The following is a 19005-nucleotide window of genomic DNA, read 5'->3' as shown; positions in this document are numbered from 1 at the left end:
TTTATCTTATAACTGGAAGTATGTACCTTTTGACTGCCTTCATGCAATTCCCCCTCCCCCCAAACCCCACCTCTGATAACCACAAGCCTGATATCTTTTTCTTTATATATCTGTTGAGTGCATTGGGTCTCATGTGTCTTTTAAAGCCAAAAGACTATCTTTAGAATTATGTTTGAATTCCTTTCTCTTTTTTGTGTGCGTATCTATTGTAGATTTTTGGTTTGTGGTTACCATGAGGTTTATATATAGCAATCTAAATATAAATATGATTATTTTAAGTTGCTGACCTCTTAAGTTCAAACACATTTTAACAACCCTGAATTTTAACTCCCCTTCCCACGTTTACTGTTTTTGACATAATATTTTACATCTTTTTGTTTTGTGCATCCCTTAAGTACTTATTGTGGATATAGATGATTTTACTTCTTTGGTCTTTAAACTTTCCTACTAGCGTTATACGTGGCTAATTTACTACCTTTTCTATATATTTGCCTTTACCAATGAAACTTTTCATAATTTTCATATTTCTAGTTATGGCCCTTTCTTTTTCACATAGAGAAGTCCTTTTAACATTTCTCGTAAAGCTGGTTTGGTGGTGCTGAACTCTTTTAGCTTCTCCTTGTCTGTAAAACTTTTGATCTCTCCATCAAATCTGAATGAAAGCCTTGCTGGGTAAAGTATTCTTGTTTGTAGGTTTCTCCCTTTTATTACTCCCGGATCAGCAGGTGTGTCTGACTCAGGCTCCTTTCAAATTACTGTTTCTGCCCTGGGTCCTGGAGAGTGTAAGATTTTGTGTGTGCCTTTAAGAGTGGAGTCTAGGGACTTCCCTGGTGGCACAGTGGATAAGAATCTGCCTGCCAGTGCAGGGGACATGGGTTCAAGCCCTGGTCCGGGAAGATCCCACGTGCCGAGGAGCAACTAAGCCCGTGAGCCACAATTACTGAGCACGCAAGCCACAACTACTGAAGCCTGTGCGCCTAGAGCCCGTGCTCCGCAACAAGAGAAGCCACCACAATGAGAAGCCCATGCACCGCAACAAAGAGTAGCCCCCGCTCGCCACAACTAGAGAAAGCCCACGCACAGCAACGAAGACCCAATGCAGCCTAAAATTAATTAATAAATAAATAAATTAATTAATTAATAAAAAAGAGTGGAGTCTATTTCCCACAGCCCTCTGGCTCTCCCCAAAGTAAGCCCCTCAGAGCCAAACTTTCTGGGATCTTGGCTTCCCAGTGCAGGACCCCCAGGCTGGAGAGCTCGATGTGGGGCTTGGACCCCTCGCTCCTTGGGGAGAACCTCTGTAATTGTAATTATCCTCCTGTCTGTGGGTGCCCACCTAGGAATATGGGTCTTGACTATACTGCATCTTTGCCCTTCCTACCCATCTCATTGTGGTTCCTTCTTTATATCTTCAGTTGTAGATCTTTTCTGATATCCTTCTAGTCTTTCTCCTCAATAGGTGCTCTGTAAATAGTTGTAATTCTGTGTGCCCATGGGAGAAGGTGAGCTCAGGGTCTTCCTACTCTGCAATCTTGGCCACTTGTTTTCAACAAGTCAATTCAGGAACTTGTGGGCCGCTGAGCATCTGAGGATCTGGGAGCCCAGTCCAGATGTGTTATGCTGTAGCAACACATCTGTTAACTGCTTTAAAAATATAATTGTTTTAAAAATTAAATGTTTATGTCCTGCATGTTCTTAAAGCCTATTAAAAAAATGAAATGCCATATTGAACACATGGTTGTTGTTTTTTTTTAATTAATTAATTAATTTATTTATTTATTTTTGGCTGTGTTGGGTCTTCGTTTCTGTGCGAGGGCTTTCTCTAGTTGCGGCGAGCGGGGGCCACTCTTCATCGTGGTGCGTGGGCCTCTCACTGTCGCGGCCTCTCTTGTTGCAGAGCACAAGCTCCAGATGCTCAGTAGTTGTGGCTCACGGGCCTAGTTGCTCCGCGGCATGTGGGATCTTCCCAGACCAGGGCTCGAAGCCGTGTCCCCTGCATTGGCAGGCAGATTCTCAACCACTGTGCCACCAGGGAAGCCTGAACACACGGTTTTATATATTTTCATTTATCCTTCTTTTTTCAGTAGTGCCTGAAATTGAGCAGGTTGATGAAATGTTAAAATTTTTTAAATATTAATTGAGAGACATTTACATTTGGCAATATGAGTGACTGCATATCCTGAAATACTCCTCCATGAAAATATCAAGACTACTCTTTTAAATTTATGGATGACTTCCAAAAAGATGAAGAAAAGTGAGCAAATACTATAGCTGTTGGCCACCCTGGGCTATCCCAAAGTGTTCAGTTGGAGAAAGCTTGAACATTAATAGACTACTGCATACTAGAAAGGGGAGTCAAAGCTTTGGGTCTATGAAGGGAAGGGTTTTGACTGGAGACCAGAATAAAAAAGGGAATGTCAAAGGGCCAACTCTAAAGAAAAGGATAAATAGGAGAAAAGGAAATACTGCTGAATAAAACAACAAATTGATCTTAGCTATGGCTATCAGTAGAGAGAATTTCACAGGGAATGGAAAGGGGAAAAAAAAAACTATATTTTTTTTCTATGTCAATTTGTAATCAAGTTTTGGGGTCCATATTTATATTATCTGTGCATTAAAAAAAAAAAAAAAAAACAGCCCTTGAGTCTAAGAATTTAAAATTGATCTTGGTTGGTAATGTTTCAGTCATCCAGCAGAAGCAAACAAAATCACACTCAACTCAAGTTTCAAAGATAAGTATCACATTCAACTCAGGCTTCCAAGCTTTCTCACATATAAAGTTCTGATTAATATGAGCTCAAAAAAATTCAAAAAACAAAGGAGAATTAAGACATCATGAGGCTGAATCATCAGAAACAAAAAATAGTAAAACTAAGCCATAAAGACTTCAAATAGCAGATACAGAAAATAAAATAATGTCTAAAGAAATAAAAGAAAGAAAGAAAAACATGAACCAAAAGTAAGAAAATATAAAAATGACTAGGAAGTTACGAAGTATAACCACATAGAACATCTAGAATTGAACAATGTAATCACTGAAATGAAAATATCTGTAGAAGTATAAATAGCGGAATAGATACATCTGGAGAGAGAAAGTCTGGAGGATAGATCTGAAACAAAAGTACACATAATGCAGGACAGAAAGAAAATATGAAAGAAAACTTCAGAGATGTTGAGGATACAGTAACAATGACTACATCTAATTGGAGTTCCAACATATGATAATAAAGGTAATAAATAACTTTACTGAATAAATTTGAACACAAAAGATAGAAATTTCTAGAAAAATATAACTTAGGAAGATATTGAAAACACAAATAGTCCTCTAATCCCTAAAGAAATTCTCAATAGATAAAAATCTTCCTCAAAGAAAACACAAGAGTCAAATGGTTTTACAGAAGATTTCTACCCAACATTCTAGGGTCAAATAATAGAAAAAAGAGGGTCTGACCATAATAAAATTCAACATGGTCAATAAAAGAATGGAAATTTATAGATTAACCCCTTTCATAAACATAGGTGAAAACAAATTCTAAACAAAGCATTAGTCAAACAAATCCAGCTTTGTATAAAAAAGATAATATATCACAACCAAACTTATTTTATTTCATAAATTCAATGATGGCTAAATATTTGAAATATTAATGTAACTCACAACAGTATGAAATTATAGGAGAAAAACCATCTCATTTGGTATAGTAAAATAATTAAATTCAACATCTGTTTATAATAAAAACTCTAATTTGGAGTAGAAATAGAAAGGTTCCTCCTTATACTGAATGAAACCACAGTAAGATGCTATCATTCATCCACCCAGTTGGCAAATCATACCAAATAGTGGCAAGGATGTGACTAAACTGGAATTCCAATATATACTGCTTCTCAGAGTGGGGATTGATAATAGTCCTTTGGAAATGATCTGGTATTATTTAGCAGGTTTTAAGTCATGACAATTTCACTCTGCTCTTGCACATGTACACCAGAAGACTGGTATAAGAATGCTCATGGGGCATTTTTTTTTTTGGCCACACTACACAGCTTGTGGGATCTTAGTACCCCTGACCAGGGATGGAAGCCCCGGGCTCACGGCAGTGAAAGCGCAGAGTCCTAACCACTGGACCTCGAGGGAAGTCCCATAGGGGCATTTTTTGTAATAACACAAAACCTAAATATTTGTCAACAGGAGAATGGGTAAATAAATTCTTCTATACTCGTTAAATGGCCTACTAGACAGCATAGAACTGTAGCTACATGTATCAACAGAGATGAGCTAACAAAATGTGTGAAAAGAGCAAGGTGCAGAAGTATAAAACCATTTTTGTACAGTTCCAAAATAAGCAAATTAACAATGGAAAGCAAAGGAGTTATAAACATAAACTCAGGATCCTGATTTCCCATAGTGAGGAGGAATTATGTTATTAGAGAGAAGCATACAGGGGGCTTCAAAAATATTTTCCTTAAATTGGAAGGTGAGTGACCAGGTGTTTGTCGTATTATACTTTATAACATAAATAGATATTATTTTTTGCATTTATCAACTATTTCATAGTAAAAGAATGTCTGTAAAATCTAATGTGATAGTTAAGTACTTTGAGGTGATATATAGAAAACTTCCTTTTATAATGAAGGCAGATGATGGAAACAGGAAAGAAATATTAAGCAAATGGAATTGTTTACCTTATTAACAGCCAAACACTATTCAAGTTTTTCATCCAGGTACACACAGAATGTGTTGTGAAAGGCAGTAATGTGCACTGGTGAAGAACCAAAACGACTGTTGCAAATCTTAGTTGTGATACTTCTTAGCTGTGGGATCTTGGGTTTTGGTGCCCTCATTTGTTAAATAGAGATACTAATAGGACCTAATTTATCAAGTTATTGTGAGTATTAAACAAGTTAGCACATGGGAAGTGCTGAGAAAGGACATATGCAGAATAAATGCTCAATCAATATTAGATTCTAGTGGTCAGTTAACTTTTAATTTATACTTTGAAATGTTCTGTTTGCATTATGTTAGGCTTTGGTCATTTGACGAAGCAACTGATGACACTGGCTGATGGACATGTGGTGTTGGCTCTAGAAGGAGGACATGATCTTACAGCCATCTGCGATGCGTCAGAAGCCTGTGTAAATGCCCTTCTAGGAAATGAGGTAAAAAACTAAAAGTACAAAAGAGTAGGGGTAAAGAACCAGGAATGTATGCATACATAGTTTTTGTCTTTTTTAAAATCACATGAACTCAGAAAACACAATGTAGCTCTTACAATTTTAAGGAAGAAGGCAAGCCTTAGGTAAGAAAAGTTTACATGTTCTCATGTTATACGCTATAACTTTTGCCCAGTAATGGAATCCATATAGTACTCCCCTCGATCAGGTTATTGGCAGACCTCAATAAAGAAGTAAAGATAACCCTTGGGAGGAAATGGTTTGTATATTGATCTGGCTTATGAGCACTGAAACACTGAAAAAGAAATAACTCAAAGAAAAGTTCTCTTAATATTTTCTGTAGGATTATGTCAGTTCAGGGGGGAAAAAAGCTTTTGAAAAATATTTTTTCAGCTTCATTAAGGTATAATTGGCAAATAAAATTATAATGCATATATCTAACATATACAGTTATGATTTGATATGCATATACATTGTGAAATGATTCCCTCCATTGAGTTCATTTAACACATTCATCACCTCACATAGTTACTTTGTTTTTTGATGAAAATACTTAAGTTCCACTCTCTTAGAAAATTTAATTATACAAGACAGTATTATCAGTTATATTCACCGTGTTATACATTACATCCTCAAGCCTTATTCATCGTATAAGTGAAAGTTTAAAAACTTTTACCAACCTCTCCTTATTCCCCCCACCACCCAGCTCCTGGCAACCACCATTCTACCCTCTGTTTCTATGAGTTCAACTATTTTGTTTGTTTGTTTTTGGTTCTACATAAGTGATACCATGTAGTTTTTTTTTTTTTTCCTCTGTCTGGCTTATTTCACTTGGCATAATACCTTCCATGTTCATCCATGTTGTCACAAAAGACAGAATTTCATTCTTTTTTTTAAGATTGCAAAATATTCCATTGTGTCTGTGTATGTGGGTGTGTGTGTGTTACATTTTCTTTATCCATTCATCTGTGGATGGACACCTACATTGTTTCCAAACCTTGACTGTTGTGAATAGTGCTGCAATAAATTTGGCAGTTCAGATATCTCTTTGAGATAATGAAATAGTGATTTCATTTCCTTTGGATATTTACCCAGAAGTGAGATTCCTGGGTCATATGGTAGTTCTATTTTTAATTTCTTGAGGGACCTCCTACTGTTTTCCATAGTAACTATACTACCAAGAATGCACAAGGGTTCCCTTTTCCCAACATCCTTACCAGCATTTATCTCTTCCCTTTTTGATAATAACGTCCTAACAATATGTGAGGAAGTATCTCATTATGGTTTGATTTGCATTTTCCTGATCATTAATGATGTTGAATACCTTTTCGTGTACATGTTGGCCATTTGTATGTCTTCTTTGGAAAAACACATATTCAGGTCCTTTGCCCATTTTGAATTGTGGTATTTGGTTTTGCTTGTTTGTTTGTTTTGCTATTGAGTTGTATGAATTCCTTGTATATTTTGGATACTAACCGCTTATTGGATATGTGGTAAATATTTTTTCCCATACCATGGGTTGCCTTTTCATTTTATTGATGATTACCATTGCTGTGCAGAAGCTTTTTACTTTGAGGTAGTCCCACTTGTTTATTTTTGCTTTTGTTGTCTTTTCTTTTGTTCTCAAATCCAAATAACCATTGCCAACAGCGATGTCAAGGAACTTACCCCCTATGTTTTCTTCTAAGAGTTTTATGATTTCAAGTCTTACATTTACGTCTTTAATCAATTTTGAATTGATTTTTGTGTATAAGATAGGGATCCAGTTTCATTTTTTGCATATGGCTATCCAGTTTTACCAACACCATTTATTGAAGAGACTATTCTTTCCCCATTGTATATTCCTGGTTCCTTTCCTGAAGATTAATTAATGGGTTTATTTCTGGGATCTCTCTTCTGCTCTATTAATCTATATATCTGTTTTTAATGACAATATCATACTGTGTTGATTACTTGTAATATAGTTTGAAATCAGGAAATGTGATAACTCCAGCATTATTCTTCCTTCTCAAGATTGCATTGGCTATTTGGGGTTCTTTTGTGGTTTCATATGAGTTTTAGGATTTTTTTTCTATTGCTGTGAAAAATGCCTTTTGGTAAGTATTGCATTGAATTTATAGCTCACCTTGGGTATTATGGACATTTTAATTATATTAACCTTCCTGTTCCATGAACCTAGGATATCTTTCCATTTATTTGTGTCTTCAATTTCCTTTATCAGTGTCTTAAAGATTTTTGTGTATAGATCTCTCACTTCCTTGGATAAATTTATTCCTGAGTAGTTTGTTTTTGATGCCATTGTAAATGAGATTTTGTTTTCTTTATTTCTTTTTCAGATAGTTCATTGTTAGTGTACAGAATCACGACTGATTTTTCTGTGTTGATTTTTTTATCCTGCAACTTTGCTGAATTCATTTAGTTTTAACAGCTTTTTGGTGGCATCTTCAGGGTTTTCTATATGTATCATGTCATCTGTAATAGTAACAGTTTTACTTCTTGTTTTCTGATTTGGATGCCTTTTATTTCTTTTTCTTGCCTGATTGCTTTAGATAGTATTTACTTACAGCACTATATTGAATAACAGTGACAGGAGTGGGTATCCTTATCTTGTTTCTAATCTTAGAGGAAAAGTTTTCAGCTTTTCAACATTGAGTATGATGTTAGCTGTGAGTTTCTCATATACGGGACTTATTATGTTGAGGTACCTTCCTTCTATACCAAATTTATTGAGAGTTTTTTTCATGAAAGGATGTTGAATTTTGTCAAATGCTTTGTCTGCGTCTATTAAGATGATTATATAATCTTTATCCTTCATTTTGTTGATGTAGCTTATTGCATTTATTTATTTACAGATGATGAACTACCCTTGCATCCCAGGAATAAACCCCACTTAATCATGGCATATGATCCTTTTAATGTACTGTTGAATTCAGTTTGCTAGTATTTTGTTGAGGATATTTGATCTCTGTTCATCAGGGGTATTGGCCTGTAATTTCTCTCCTTGTAGTGTTCTTTACTGGCTTTGTTATCAAGGAAATGCTGACCTCCAAAAATGAGTTTGGACATCTTACCTCCTCTTCAATTTTTTGGATGAGTTTGAGAAAGATTGGTATTACTTCTTCTTTAATATTTGATGGAATTCACCAGTGAAGCCATCTGATTCTGGACTTTTCTTGGTTGGGAGGTTTTTGATTACTAATTCAATCTCCTTACTAGTAATTTGTTTGTTCAGATTTTCTATTTCTTCGTTATTCAATCTTGATGCGTTTTTTGTTTCTAGAAGTTTATCCATTTCTTCTAAGTTATTTAATTTGTTGGCATATAATTGTTCATAGTAGTTTCTTATGTTCCCTTGTATTTCTGTTATGAATTGTAACGTCTCCTCATTCATTATTAATTGAGGCTTTTCTCATTTTTTCTTAGTCTAGGTAAAAGTTTATCAATTGTGTTTATCTTTTCATAAAACAAGCTTAGTTTTATTGATTTTTTCTATTGTCTTTTTAATCTCTATTTTATTTATTTCCACTCCGATCTTTGTTGTTTCCTTCTTTCTACTAATTTGGCCTTAGTTTATTCTTCACTTTTTAGTCTCTTGAGGTGTAAAGTTAGGTTGTTTAGTTGAGATCTTTCTTTTTTCTTAATGTAAGCATTTATCACTATAAACTTCTCTCTTAGAATGGCTTTTGCTGCATGCCATACGTTTTGGTATTTTGTGTTTCCATTCTCATGTGTCTCAAGATTTATTTCTTTTGATTTCTTCTTTGACATATTGATTGTTCAGTAGCATGTTATTAAATTTCTATCTGTTTGTGAATTTTCCAGTGTTTTCTTGTAATTGATTTCTAGTTTCATGCTATTGTGGTCAGAAAAAATAATTGGGATGATTTCAGTCTTTTAAAATTTGCTAAGACTGGTTTTGTGGCCTAATGTATTATCTTTCCAGGAGAATGTTCCATGTGTGCTTAAGAAGAATGTATATTCTGCTGCTGTTGGATGGAATGATCTGTATACGTCTGTTAGGTCTATGCCATCTAATGTAGTTTAAGTCCAGTGTTTCCTTATTGATTTTCTATCTAAGCTATCCGTTGTGTTATATCCTCTTGGTGAATTGACCCCTTTATCATTTAATAATGATCTTCTTTGTCTTGTATTACAGTTTGGGGGTTAAAGTTTATTTTTTCTGATATAAGTATACCTGCCCTGCTTTTTGTTTCCATTGGCATGGCATATATTTTCCATCCCTTCACTTTTCAGCCTGTGTGTCCTTAAACCTGAAGTGATTCTGTTGTAGACAGCATGTAGTTCAGCCTTGTTTTTTTAATCATTCAGCAACTCTATATCTTTTGACTGGAGAATTTAGTCCATTGAATTTAAAGAAGTTATTGATATATATGGGCTTACTGTTGCCATCTTGTTCTTTCCTGGCTGTTTCGTAGTTCTGTTATTCCTCTCTTGCTGTCTTCCATTTGTGAACTGATGATTTTGTGTAGTGGTATGTTTTGATTCCCTTCTCTTTATCTTTTGCATATCTACTATAGGTTTTTGCTTTGTGGTTACCATTAGGCTTACATAAAACTTCTTATAGTTTTAATAGTGTATAATATTTTAAGCCAATAACATCTTAATTTTTAATGCTTAGAAAAGCTCTACATTTTTATACTTTCCTCCCACAATTTATGTTTTTGATGTCAAAATATACATTTTTTATATTGTGTAATCATTAAAAATTATTGTAGTTATGGATTATTTTTAATACTTCAGTCTTTTAACCTTTACACTAGAGTTATAAGTGATTTACCCACCACCATTACAATATAAGTATTCTGAATTTAATTATAAAAATATATATACATGTATGTATATATATACATGTATGTATATACATACATGTATGTGTGTGTGTGTGTATATATGTATATATAATATATATATACTTTACCAGTGAGTTTTATATACTTTTATGTTTTCATGTTACTAGTTAGCATCCTTTAGTTCAGCTTGAAGAACTCCCTTTAACATATTTTGTAAAGCAAATCTACTGGTGATGAACCCTTTAGCTTTTGTTTGTCTTCAAAACTTTATCTCTCCTTGAATTCTTAAGGACAGCTTTGCTGGGTAACGTATTCTTGGTTGGCAGTTTTTTCTAACTACACTTTGAATATATTATCCCATTCGCTTATGGTCTGCAGGTTTTCTGTTGAAAAATCCACTCATAATCTTAATGAGATTCCCCTATATGTAACAAGTTGCTTTTCTCTTGCTGCTTTTGAGATTCTCTCTTTGTCTTTAACTTTGACAATTTAATTATAATATACCTTGGTGTGTGTCTCTTTAGATCCATCTTATTTGGTATTCTTTGGGCTTCCTGGATCTGGATGTCTGTTTCTTTCCCCAGGTTAGGATAGTTTTTAGCCACTATTAATTCAAATACACTTTCTGCCCCTTTCTCTCTCTTTTCCTTCTGGGACACCTAAAATGTGTATGGTGGTCTGCTTAATGGTGTTCATTAAGTCCTTTAAGCTATCTTCATTGTTTTTCATTCTTTTTTCTTTTGCTGCTTTGATTTGATGAGTTTCACTGCCTTGTCTGAGTCCCCTGATCTTTTCTTTTATTTGATCTAGTCTGCTGTTAAACTCCTTTATTGAATTTTTCAGTTCACTTATTGTATTCTAAAGTTCTGTGATTTCTGCTTGGTATTTTTTAATATTTTCTTTCTCTTTGTTGAAATTGTCACTTTGTTCATGCATTGCTCCCTGACCTTGGTGACCATATTTAGGACTGTTATTTTGAATACTCTGTGGGGTAAATCACTTACCTCCATTTCACTAAGGTTAGTTTCTGGAGATTTATCTTCTTTTGTTTGGAATATATTCCCCTGTTTCTTCACTTTCCTTGACTTTCTTTGTTGGTTTCTGCACATTATAAAAACATCCACCTCTCCCAGTCTTGATAGACTGGTCTCATTAGGAGATGAACTTTGTCTATCAGCCCAGCCCAAGCTCCTGGTTACCTCTCAAACCTTTGTGATTGTCCAAGCCACAGTCTTTGTTGTTAGTGGCTCCCAGTAGTTGAGGGTGTGCCCAGACCTATTAGTGTCCATAAGGCAAGAATCACAGTCAGCACCTAGAAGTAGGCTTATTAGAAGCTGGGTGGAAAGTATGCAGTCAAACCCCTTCCAAAGAGAAACTGTGAGATGGGAATTTTTGCCTTTCCTTCTACACTGAGCTTGGGTGTGTTGACATGAGGGGTACTCCTGTGCGCATTTAAAACTTACTTCTTTGTTTGCTACAGTCCTATGGGACTAATAAACACATGCTCTATTAGCTCTCAGAGCTAGGTCATTTGGGGTCCCATCCTTCAGGTCGCAACCATAAAACTTGTGGTGCTAGATATGTGAACAAGCTCCTTCCATGGAGACACTTGGTGACTGGGTTTTATTGTTGGAGGGAACCAGAAGAAGAAGGCAGGAGAGGTGCCCACCAGCTATTGAACGCTCTGGGGAGAATCACAGTCAGCATCTTGATGTGAACTAATTAGAAGCCAGACCCCTCAGGCAGCAGCTTATAAAGTATGTAGTCAAATCCCTTGCAGAGAAAGACTGGGAGATGAGCATTTTTGCCTGCTCCCTCTGCACTGATCCTTGGGAGGATAGCTATAGTATTGGTAGTAAGTGCTCACATACTTAAGAACTTCTTCTTTGTTTGCTATGGTCCTATGGGACTCAAGAAACCAAGCCCTGTTGGCTTTCAGAGCTAAGTGTTTTGGGAGCCCATTCTTCTGGTGGGAGCCTTAAAACTTGGGGTGCTAGATGTATAGTCCAAACCCTTCACTCCTCAGGGAGAAGCTGGGAAATGAGTGTTCATGGCAAACGTGTATCTAAGAATTTCCCACCCATTTTGATATGGGTATTTTCTCATTTGCTCAATGTGTAGTAGTCACTCAGCTAGTTTCTTTCAAGGGAATTGCACTGTTTGTAGCTATACATTCAGTGCATCCATGGGAGGAAGAAAATTCAAGAGCCTCCTGTGTCACCATCTTGGTCTGGAGTCTTAAAAATATTTATAAACTCTTCTTTTCAGTCACCATTTGTAAATTCTTTAGGCTGAGAGATACATACTATTTCCATCTTACAGATGGTGATAGTGAGTCTCAAAGAGGTTTGAGAAATCCATTCAAAGTCATGCAGCCAGAATGCAATAGATCCAAGACCTGAACTTGAATTTACATTGCCAAAGGTCATTGTTTTTTCTTTCACATCACATAACTAAATTGCAACATATTTTTCTGACTACTCTGGAGAAGACTTCAGGTCAAATTACCATTAGGTTCACTTCCAGACCATGGAAAGCTTTTGGAAAAATTAATTGCAATTCAACAAATATTTCAAAGTTTATATGCATTCATTAATATTATCATATCAGTTCATTTATTTTTATAGTGAATGTACAGACTGTTACAGCTACTTTATATATTTTGCCTTTTTTCACAAACTCAAAATATTACTTTGCTTATAAAATAAACATATACAAAATCATTTAAAAAATCTATAATTCATACTGTTCTTTAAAAGTAACTCATGTTTTCACCTGTAGTATTTATGAAGGGGAAAAAGTATATTTTCTTCTGCACACTGAACACATAAGTTTTATTGTCATCATTATCTTACAAATCTATGATGCTTCAATATGATTATTGTGCTATATTTATTTAAGTAAATATGTACATTTTTAATTTGAAGGAAAATATGAGACAGAAAACTTGAGCACTGCTCAAGTCTTTACTCTGTTGTGTAATATTAGACAGCACAGTAACTCAAAGGATGTAACTATCTGGTGATTAATGTTGTTATTAGTGGACTGCTAATTCATATCACACATAGGTCATGGTGTCTAAGATTTTCTAAATAGTAGAATATTTCTGAGATTCCTATGAACAAATAACATCAAACAGAATGTTGAGGTTTTATTTTATTTTTTTTTTGTTTTTCATTGAAATAAGGGAGTGCAAAAAATGAATACTACTTCTACCTTATCAGTTAATGTTGGGCTGTTCTATTTGCCTACCAGATAACATATTTTGCATATTCACCTATATTCTCAAATTACTTATTTCATTTTAAATATAGAAACATTTTAAGGAAGTAGACTGGTCTTAATATTTGCATGCAGAGGCTTACACCAGATGTGCAGAAAATCACAGTATGTTGTGGATTGTGGCTCCATGGATGATTGACCTGCCCAGAAAGAAATGTTACCCAGTTGCAAAAGCCAACTACTTTTCCAACTATGTGAAAAGAGATTATGGATTTCACTGGCTCTATTTGAACACATTCATTCAAATGAGATTCTATCTCTGTGCTCTTGTAATCTCTGCACTTGGCCCACTCCCTTCTTCCAAGGGAGGATTTCCAATGAAGATGGAATAATTTTTCCTGTGGTCTCTTTCTTTAAAAGATGATTGTATTTCAGGACAGATGTAAGTCAGTTGTATGGAGTTACATGTTTTTCTTAATTTATCTGAATTTACTAAAAAAGCAAAATGGATGTGTTTTGTACCTTCCTTCCCTTGTATGCTCATTTGACTAGGATGTCTTTGATCATTTTATTATATGAGCTATACCTAGAGATCAAAGACACTGTTTTCATAGAACAGTTACTGACATTAGAGGGATGTCACCTAATTTAAAGTTTGAGACCTGTGCCTTTTCTCTATGTTTTTAGAAAGACCAGGCTTGAAGTAGAGGAAGGGATAAAAGTACCATTGGCCAATCTTAAACATGCCCACAAGTGTGTATAAATGCTAAAAATTCCAGTAAGTGATAAACTAAATGATTTTTTTTGGCTACATTGACTATTGAATCAACTTCAATTATCTGGATGTCTTATAGTAAATTTGATTTAGTTATTATAATACCCTAAATACTACCTGTTCCTTTTCATTGGCTGTCTTCAATTACATAAGCATGATCTAAAATTTGTTCATTAGGAACTAAACAAGAGAGATTTAAGTAATCTATGTCTTTCTTTTTTAATTGAGATATCTTAGGGATATAAGCAAAAATATAGATTTTTCACAAAATACTTTAAGGGTAACAGATGGATTTGGTATATTGAACTTTGAAAGGTAAATTTTGGTGTGTCAGGACTATCAATACACAGAGGAACAAAGCTAAGAGAAAGAATGATTTTTTTAAATGAAAAATGGAAGAAAAATACATATGTGTTGTACATTATAATTCATTTGAAAAAAGGAAATGAAAATGTAATACTTGAAACAACGTATGAAACAAAAAGTTCTTCTCTCTTTCATTGACAATATAATTTATAATCCATGGCCTGGTTTTCTGTATTTTTTTCCAGTTCAAAGGTCATCATGACTAACAGCATCACTACACTGAAGTTTTAAGTTTCATTCCCTTAGAAAAACTAATATATAAGGCATAGTGCTTGTACCTCACCATTGAAAAAAAGTGCATACATGTCGTTTTCATAGTAGTTAGTACGTGGTAGGCTCTAGGTAAGAAAATAAAAAAGGATGTCTTTCAGGATACCAATTATTGCAATTTCAAATCCCATTTTCCCTCCAAACTCCCTTTTCAAGTGATTAATAGGGCAATTATAACTTATTATCTGGGATTTCACTTTTACAAATAACAAAATGTAGTAAAGCTTGAGCTTAAAACATTGGCAGAACATACACTGGCTTCTCAACACTGAACATGCAATTGAACTCAAATTAGGAAGGTCAAGAAGGGCTTTTTTGAGAGACTCTGCACTTTGTCAGATGTATTTATTCATGTGCAGAGGATTTAGAGTTCATAAACATTTTGCCAGTTTTTTGAATGCTATTTCTTTTCCTTGTTGTTCTTGGCCAGGCCATGTCAATACAGCAAAATGCTGCTTCATATGGCTTATTATCAGCAGAATAATATGTATTACATAACCCAAAGGGATTGTAAAATCAGCAGGAACTCTTGGCTCTGCATCTCAATGTAGATACATAGATGGGTACCACAAACTTGATTTTTTAAAAAAAATTAAGTTATCTGAGTGTTACACCCAAAATAGGCATTTCTTCTTTTTAAATATTTTTTTTTTATCATGAAAGTGATCTAGTTAGCAAAACATCTCTTAACTATTCTTTTAAGAAATATGCACAAGGTCAGTCAAAATAATATACTATTGGATTAAAACTAATTTGAGCATGATACAGGAAATGCCTTGAGGCAACTGATTTTGAAGACATACCAGAAGTCCATTTTTTTCCTTTTTGTTGGCAAAGTTCAGGACTTAGATTTATCAGTCCAATCACTGTATGATGAATATTTTTGAACTTCTTTAATGAAGCACTTAGAAACTCCAGCTTGAGGATTGTAAGAAATTAAAGTGACTATCTAAATGTGAAGAATCAGGTTGCTTGGACTAGCATCAGAGATACCTATGTGAATAGTCACATCGTTTGTTAGTTATAGTAATAGAAACATCTGTGAGGTTCTCAGAGACACTGATTTTGGTAATCTGCATTTGTGCTGGCTGGCAAACAATGTCACAGTTGCTTTAAGGCCACATTTGCCTACTGTTATGCAAAGCCAATTAGCAGCACCCTGGGTTGCTTCCTCTGAAAGAAATTTTCTTAGGAGGTGAGAAAAGCTTAAGCAGTTGGCATTCCTATGGAATTTAAAATAAAAACATTGAAAAACCTAAGATAGGTAAAAGAAAGGAGAGTACATATAGCACAAAGAGCCTTGAGTAGTGAGTTGAGAACATGGCCATTAAAAGACCACCTGTCAAAACAGAACAAATGATTGTTTTAAGCTTGTTAGAGAAAAAAAAAAATTGCCATAGACATGGAAGCTGTTGAGATGATACTACAGCCTCTGGTACTGAAGGTTCTGCACTTAACATTTGAGTCTATAGCATGTCTTTTCTTGATCTCCCTCACTCTTACTAAGGTTTGGCTTCTAGGCCTTTCTTCCTTCCCTCCTTTCTCTCTCTCTCTCTCTCTTTCTTTCACTACTTGCCTTCCTCTCTCTCATTTCTCCTCTTTTTGTAATAACTGCTATCTCCTGTTGACTAGGCTCAGCTGCTTTTATTTGACTTGATTTCAGCAACAGTGGCTACACTTAGTGATTGTGTATGTTTATAATCTTTCCAAGATGACTTTTGCTCTAAAGGTGCTGAAAAATCTCTTGAATTGACTTAAGTGTTGACAACCACCACTGAGGTGAACTGTTGAGATGTTGTTGTATGAGTTGCTCATCAGGGGTTTGTTTGTATTAGATTTTGAATGGATGAGCCATTTTACCATCTTTTTCATCCTTTAGATGATGTATGCCTGACTCCATCGGGGAATTGGTGTGAATCTGGGAAAGCTTACAAGCTCCTAAATAGTTGCAAGTCATAAGTCGAGAAAGGGAGAAGTGACTACAGGGAAAATGTGTGATAATCCAGAATAATGTTTTTCATGGTCTTTTCTTAGACTTTGAAACCTATCCGCACTCTGAAAAAGTGTATGGATGATCTAAAGAGTTAAAATGTTTTGGAAAATATTATTTGAAGATATTCTCTGTTGTATTGATAGATATAGCCTATGAATTTGCATTTCTTAAAAGCTTATGAGAAGTAGAGCCAAAGTGATTGTGGAGTTTTCTGTTTATCTGTTTTAGCAAATGCCAAATAAACTAGAAGTTATCTGGATAACTCAAAACTCCATCATGCAGATCTTCTGTACTGATTGTCTTTAGGCTTTTTAGAAGGTGTTAAAAGGAATTTGGGCTGGGAACCTGGACACTTCATAGGGTTCTGGTTACCAGTAAAAGAGAGAAAGCATTTCTTTTCAGTGGTGAAGTAAACATGTTATGATATTCATTTGTCTGTCTGTTCATTCAGTAGTCTTTTATTGGACATCAATTTTATACCCGTAAGTTCTGATACAAGTGAAAGTAAAAGAAATATAAACAAAGTACTTTGGGAGTGTAATGTAGGACCCATTATTTTTAACTGTAAGGTTGGAGGAATATTTTAATAGAGGAAGTAACTTTTAACTTTGATCTTGAATAAAAATGATAATTTGACAAGCTGAAATCAAAGCAAAGAATTTCTCTCTTGTAGTGGAGATACATAGATAAAGACATTAAGACTTCTTGGAATTGTGGATGACTCTTTTTTGGGCTTGTTTGTTTGTGGCAGAGGAGAGGATACTTTGAGTGGAATAAAAGTGAATAATGAGGTTGGATCAGTGGAATGGAATACTGTAAGGAATTAGAATTCCTGTGGACAATACAGAAGACTTGAACAAATGAGTCCCATCCTTTGTGGTAAAATAACAACAAAACAGTGTATGCGTTTTGAATAAGGCAATCTCATGCAAGAAAACAAAAGTTTATTAAGGAAATAATTGTTAGGAACAATTTCCCCCAGATTATCAACAAACAAAATAATAGCCTATTAGTGATACGTTAGAGCTGTCTCTTAATGGCTTGTGAGTGCTAAGTGTGTGTATCTCTGCTCAAATCTGAGTTCAGTGATATCACATTGTTAGCTTGAAGTAGGCTATGGTGGGAGTATTTACACCATGGAAATCAGCAAATGCTACAAATTACAGCTATTTTTTTTGACAGTCAGCTGTTAAACATTTACCACTGTACCACTGCTGCATGATATGAAACAGGTCTTCTTAGCAGAAAAGTCAATATTTCAAACACAGTATAGTAAAAATCTCTTTACATAACAAAAAAATTAAGGAAAAACAGTTTAAAACATGCATATCAGCAGACTGAAATAGAGAAAATAAAAAGCAAATGGGGGTAAGACAAACAAGAATAAAAGACAGTGAAACATGAGGAGTTACAAAGTATAATTATCAGATTTAAACTTATTTGCAAAACAGGGACAAGGAAACAAGATTTTTTGCATATAGGATGAATTAAGCCTTTTTTATAACAATTGATGTCTAGACTATGGACATTACATTAGGAAACTACACATAAAGCACTGACCGCACATCTCTTAAATGTTATTGAAACTTCAGTTTAACATGCACCTTTTAATATATATAGTATTTTCCTAACTCAACTGTGTGATTTGGAATATTTTCTCATTATATTGCATATTTACACTCTTACCTCAATGTTTAAACAAAATATTGATAGTGTGAATTATCCAACTAATTGTATTCATTATTCTCTTTCTAATAGACCACTGTGCCTCCTTCTTTTTACCTTTAAGTTCATTTTTAATTATTTAGCTAGTTATTGCCATAGATGCTTAAATATGCCATTATGTCCAAACTTCCCATAGTTAAGTATCATGGAAACTGTGGTATACTATTTGGATATGATAGTGGATAGAGGCACTTCCTCATAGTCTTCCTCCTTCCATTCATTGGCCAATATATTGTATAACCTACATTTATCTAAGCTGGGGTAGTTTTGGATACAACTCAACTAACAGAATAATAACCATGTAATAATCTCAGAGTCTAGCCCCGCTGTCCCTCATATTTTATTAAAGGAATTCCTTCAGTATCTCCTGTGAGCTGAATGGCCATGACTGTACCCTTTGCCTCTTGGTCCTCCCGATAGTCTCATAAGACTTGTTAGGTTTATATCACTTCTCTTGGCCAGAGATGTATCTTTATTGCTGTGTGATATCACCATTGTCTATATGAAGGTAGGTTGCAGGCAGACTCAGTCTGAACAATCGCCATAGTCTGTCAGTATAGTAACTTAATTATCAGTAGAATCTATTCTGATTTCCTTTTTTTTCCCATCTATTTGGTCAAGAATTTTAATGACTCCAAATGAGTAAAAGGGGTTATTTTGAGAATGACTCATGAATC

General features: G+C 34.7%; 2 protein-coding genes across 2 annotated transcripts in view; one reads left to right on the top strand and one right to left on the bottom strand.

Moving 5' to 3' along the window:
• FERD3L (Fer3 like bHLH transcription factor) overlaps positions 1 to 19005 on the bottom strand; it is a 450573-nt gene that overhangs the window by 228282 nt on the left and 203286 nt on the right. The gene's annotated exons all lie outside the window — the stretch shown is intronic.
• The window catches only part of HDAC9 (histone deacetylase 9), a 999599-nt gene that overhangs the window by 919203 nt on the left and 61391 nt on the right, over positions 1 to 19005 (top strand). Inside the window, exon 24 of the mRNA XM_082472710.1 lies at positions 5018 to 5151. Within this exon, the coding sequence (XP_082328836.1) occupies positions 5018 to 5151 (134 nt within the window). The remainder of the gene's footprint in view (positions 1 to 5017; positions 5152 to 19005) is intronic.

This window comes from Balaenoptera physalus (assembly GCF_965194825.1).
Source record: "Balaenoptera physalus genome assembly, chromosome: 8".
NCBI classification, from domain to species: Eukaryota; Metazoa; Chordata; class Mammalia; order Artiodactyla; family Balaenopteridae; genus Balaenoptera; species Balaenoptera physalus.
The sequence above is the reverse complement of the archived record's forward strand: the minus strand, read 5'-3'. Positions and strand labels throughout refer to the sequence as shown.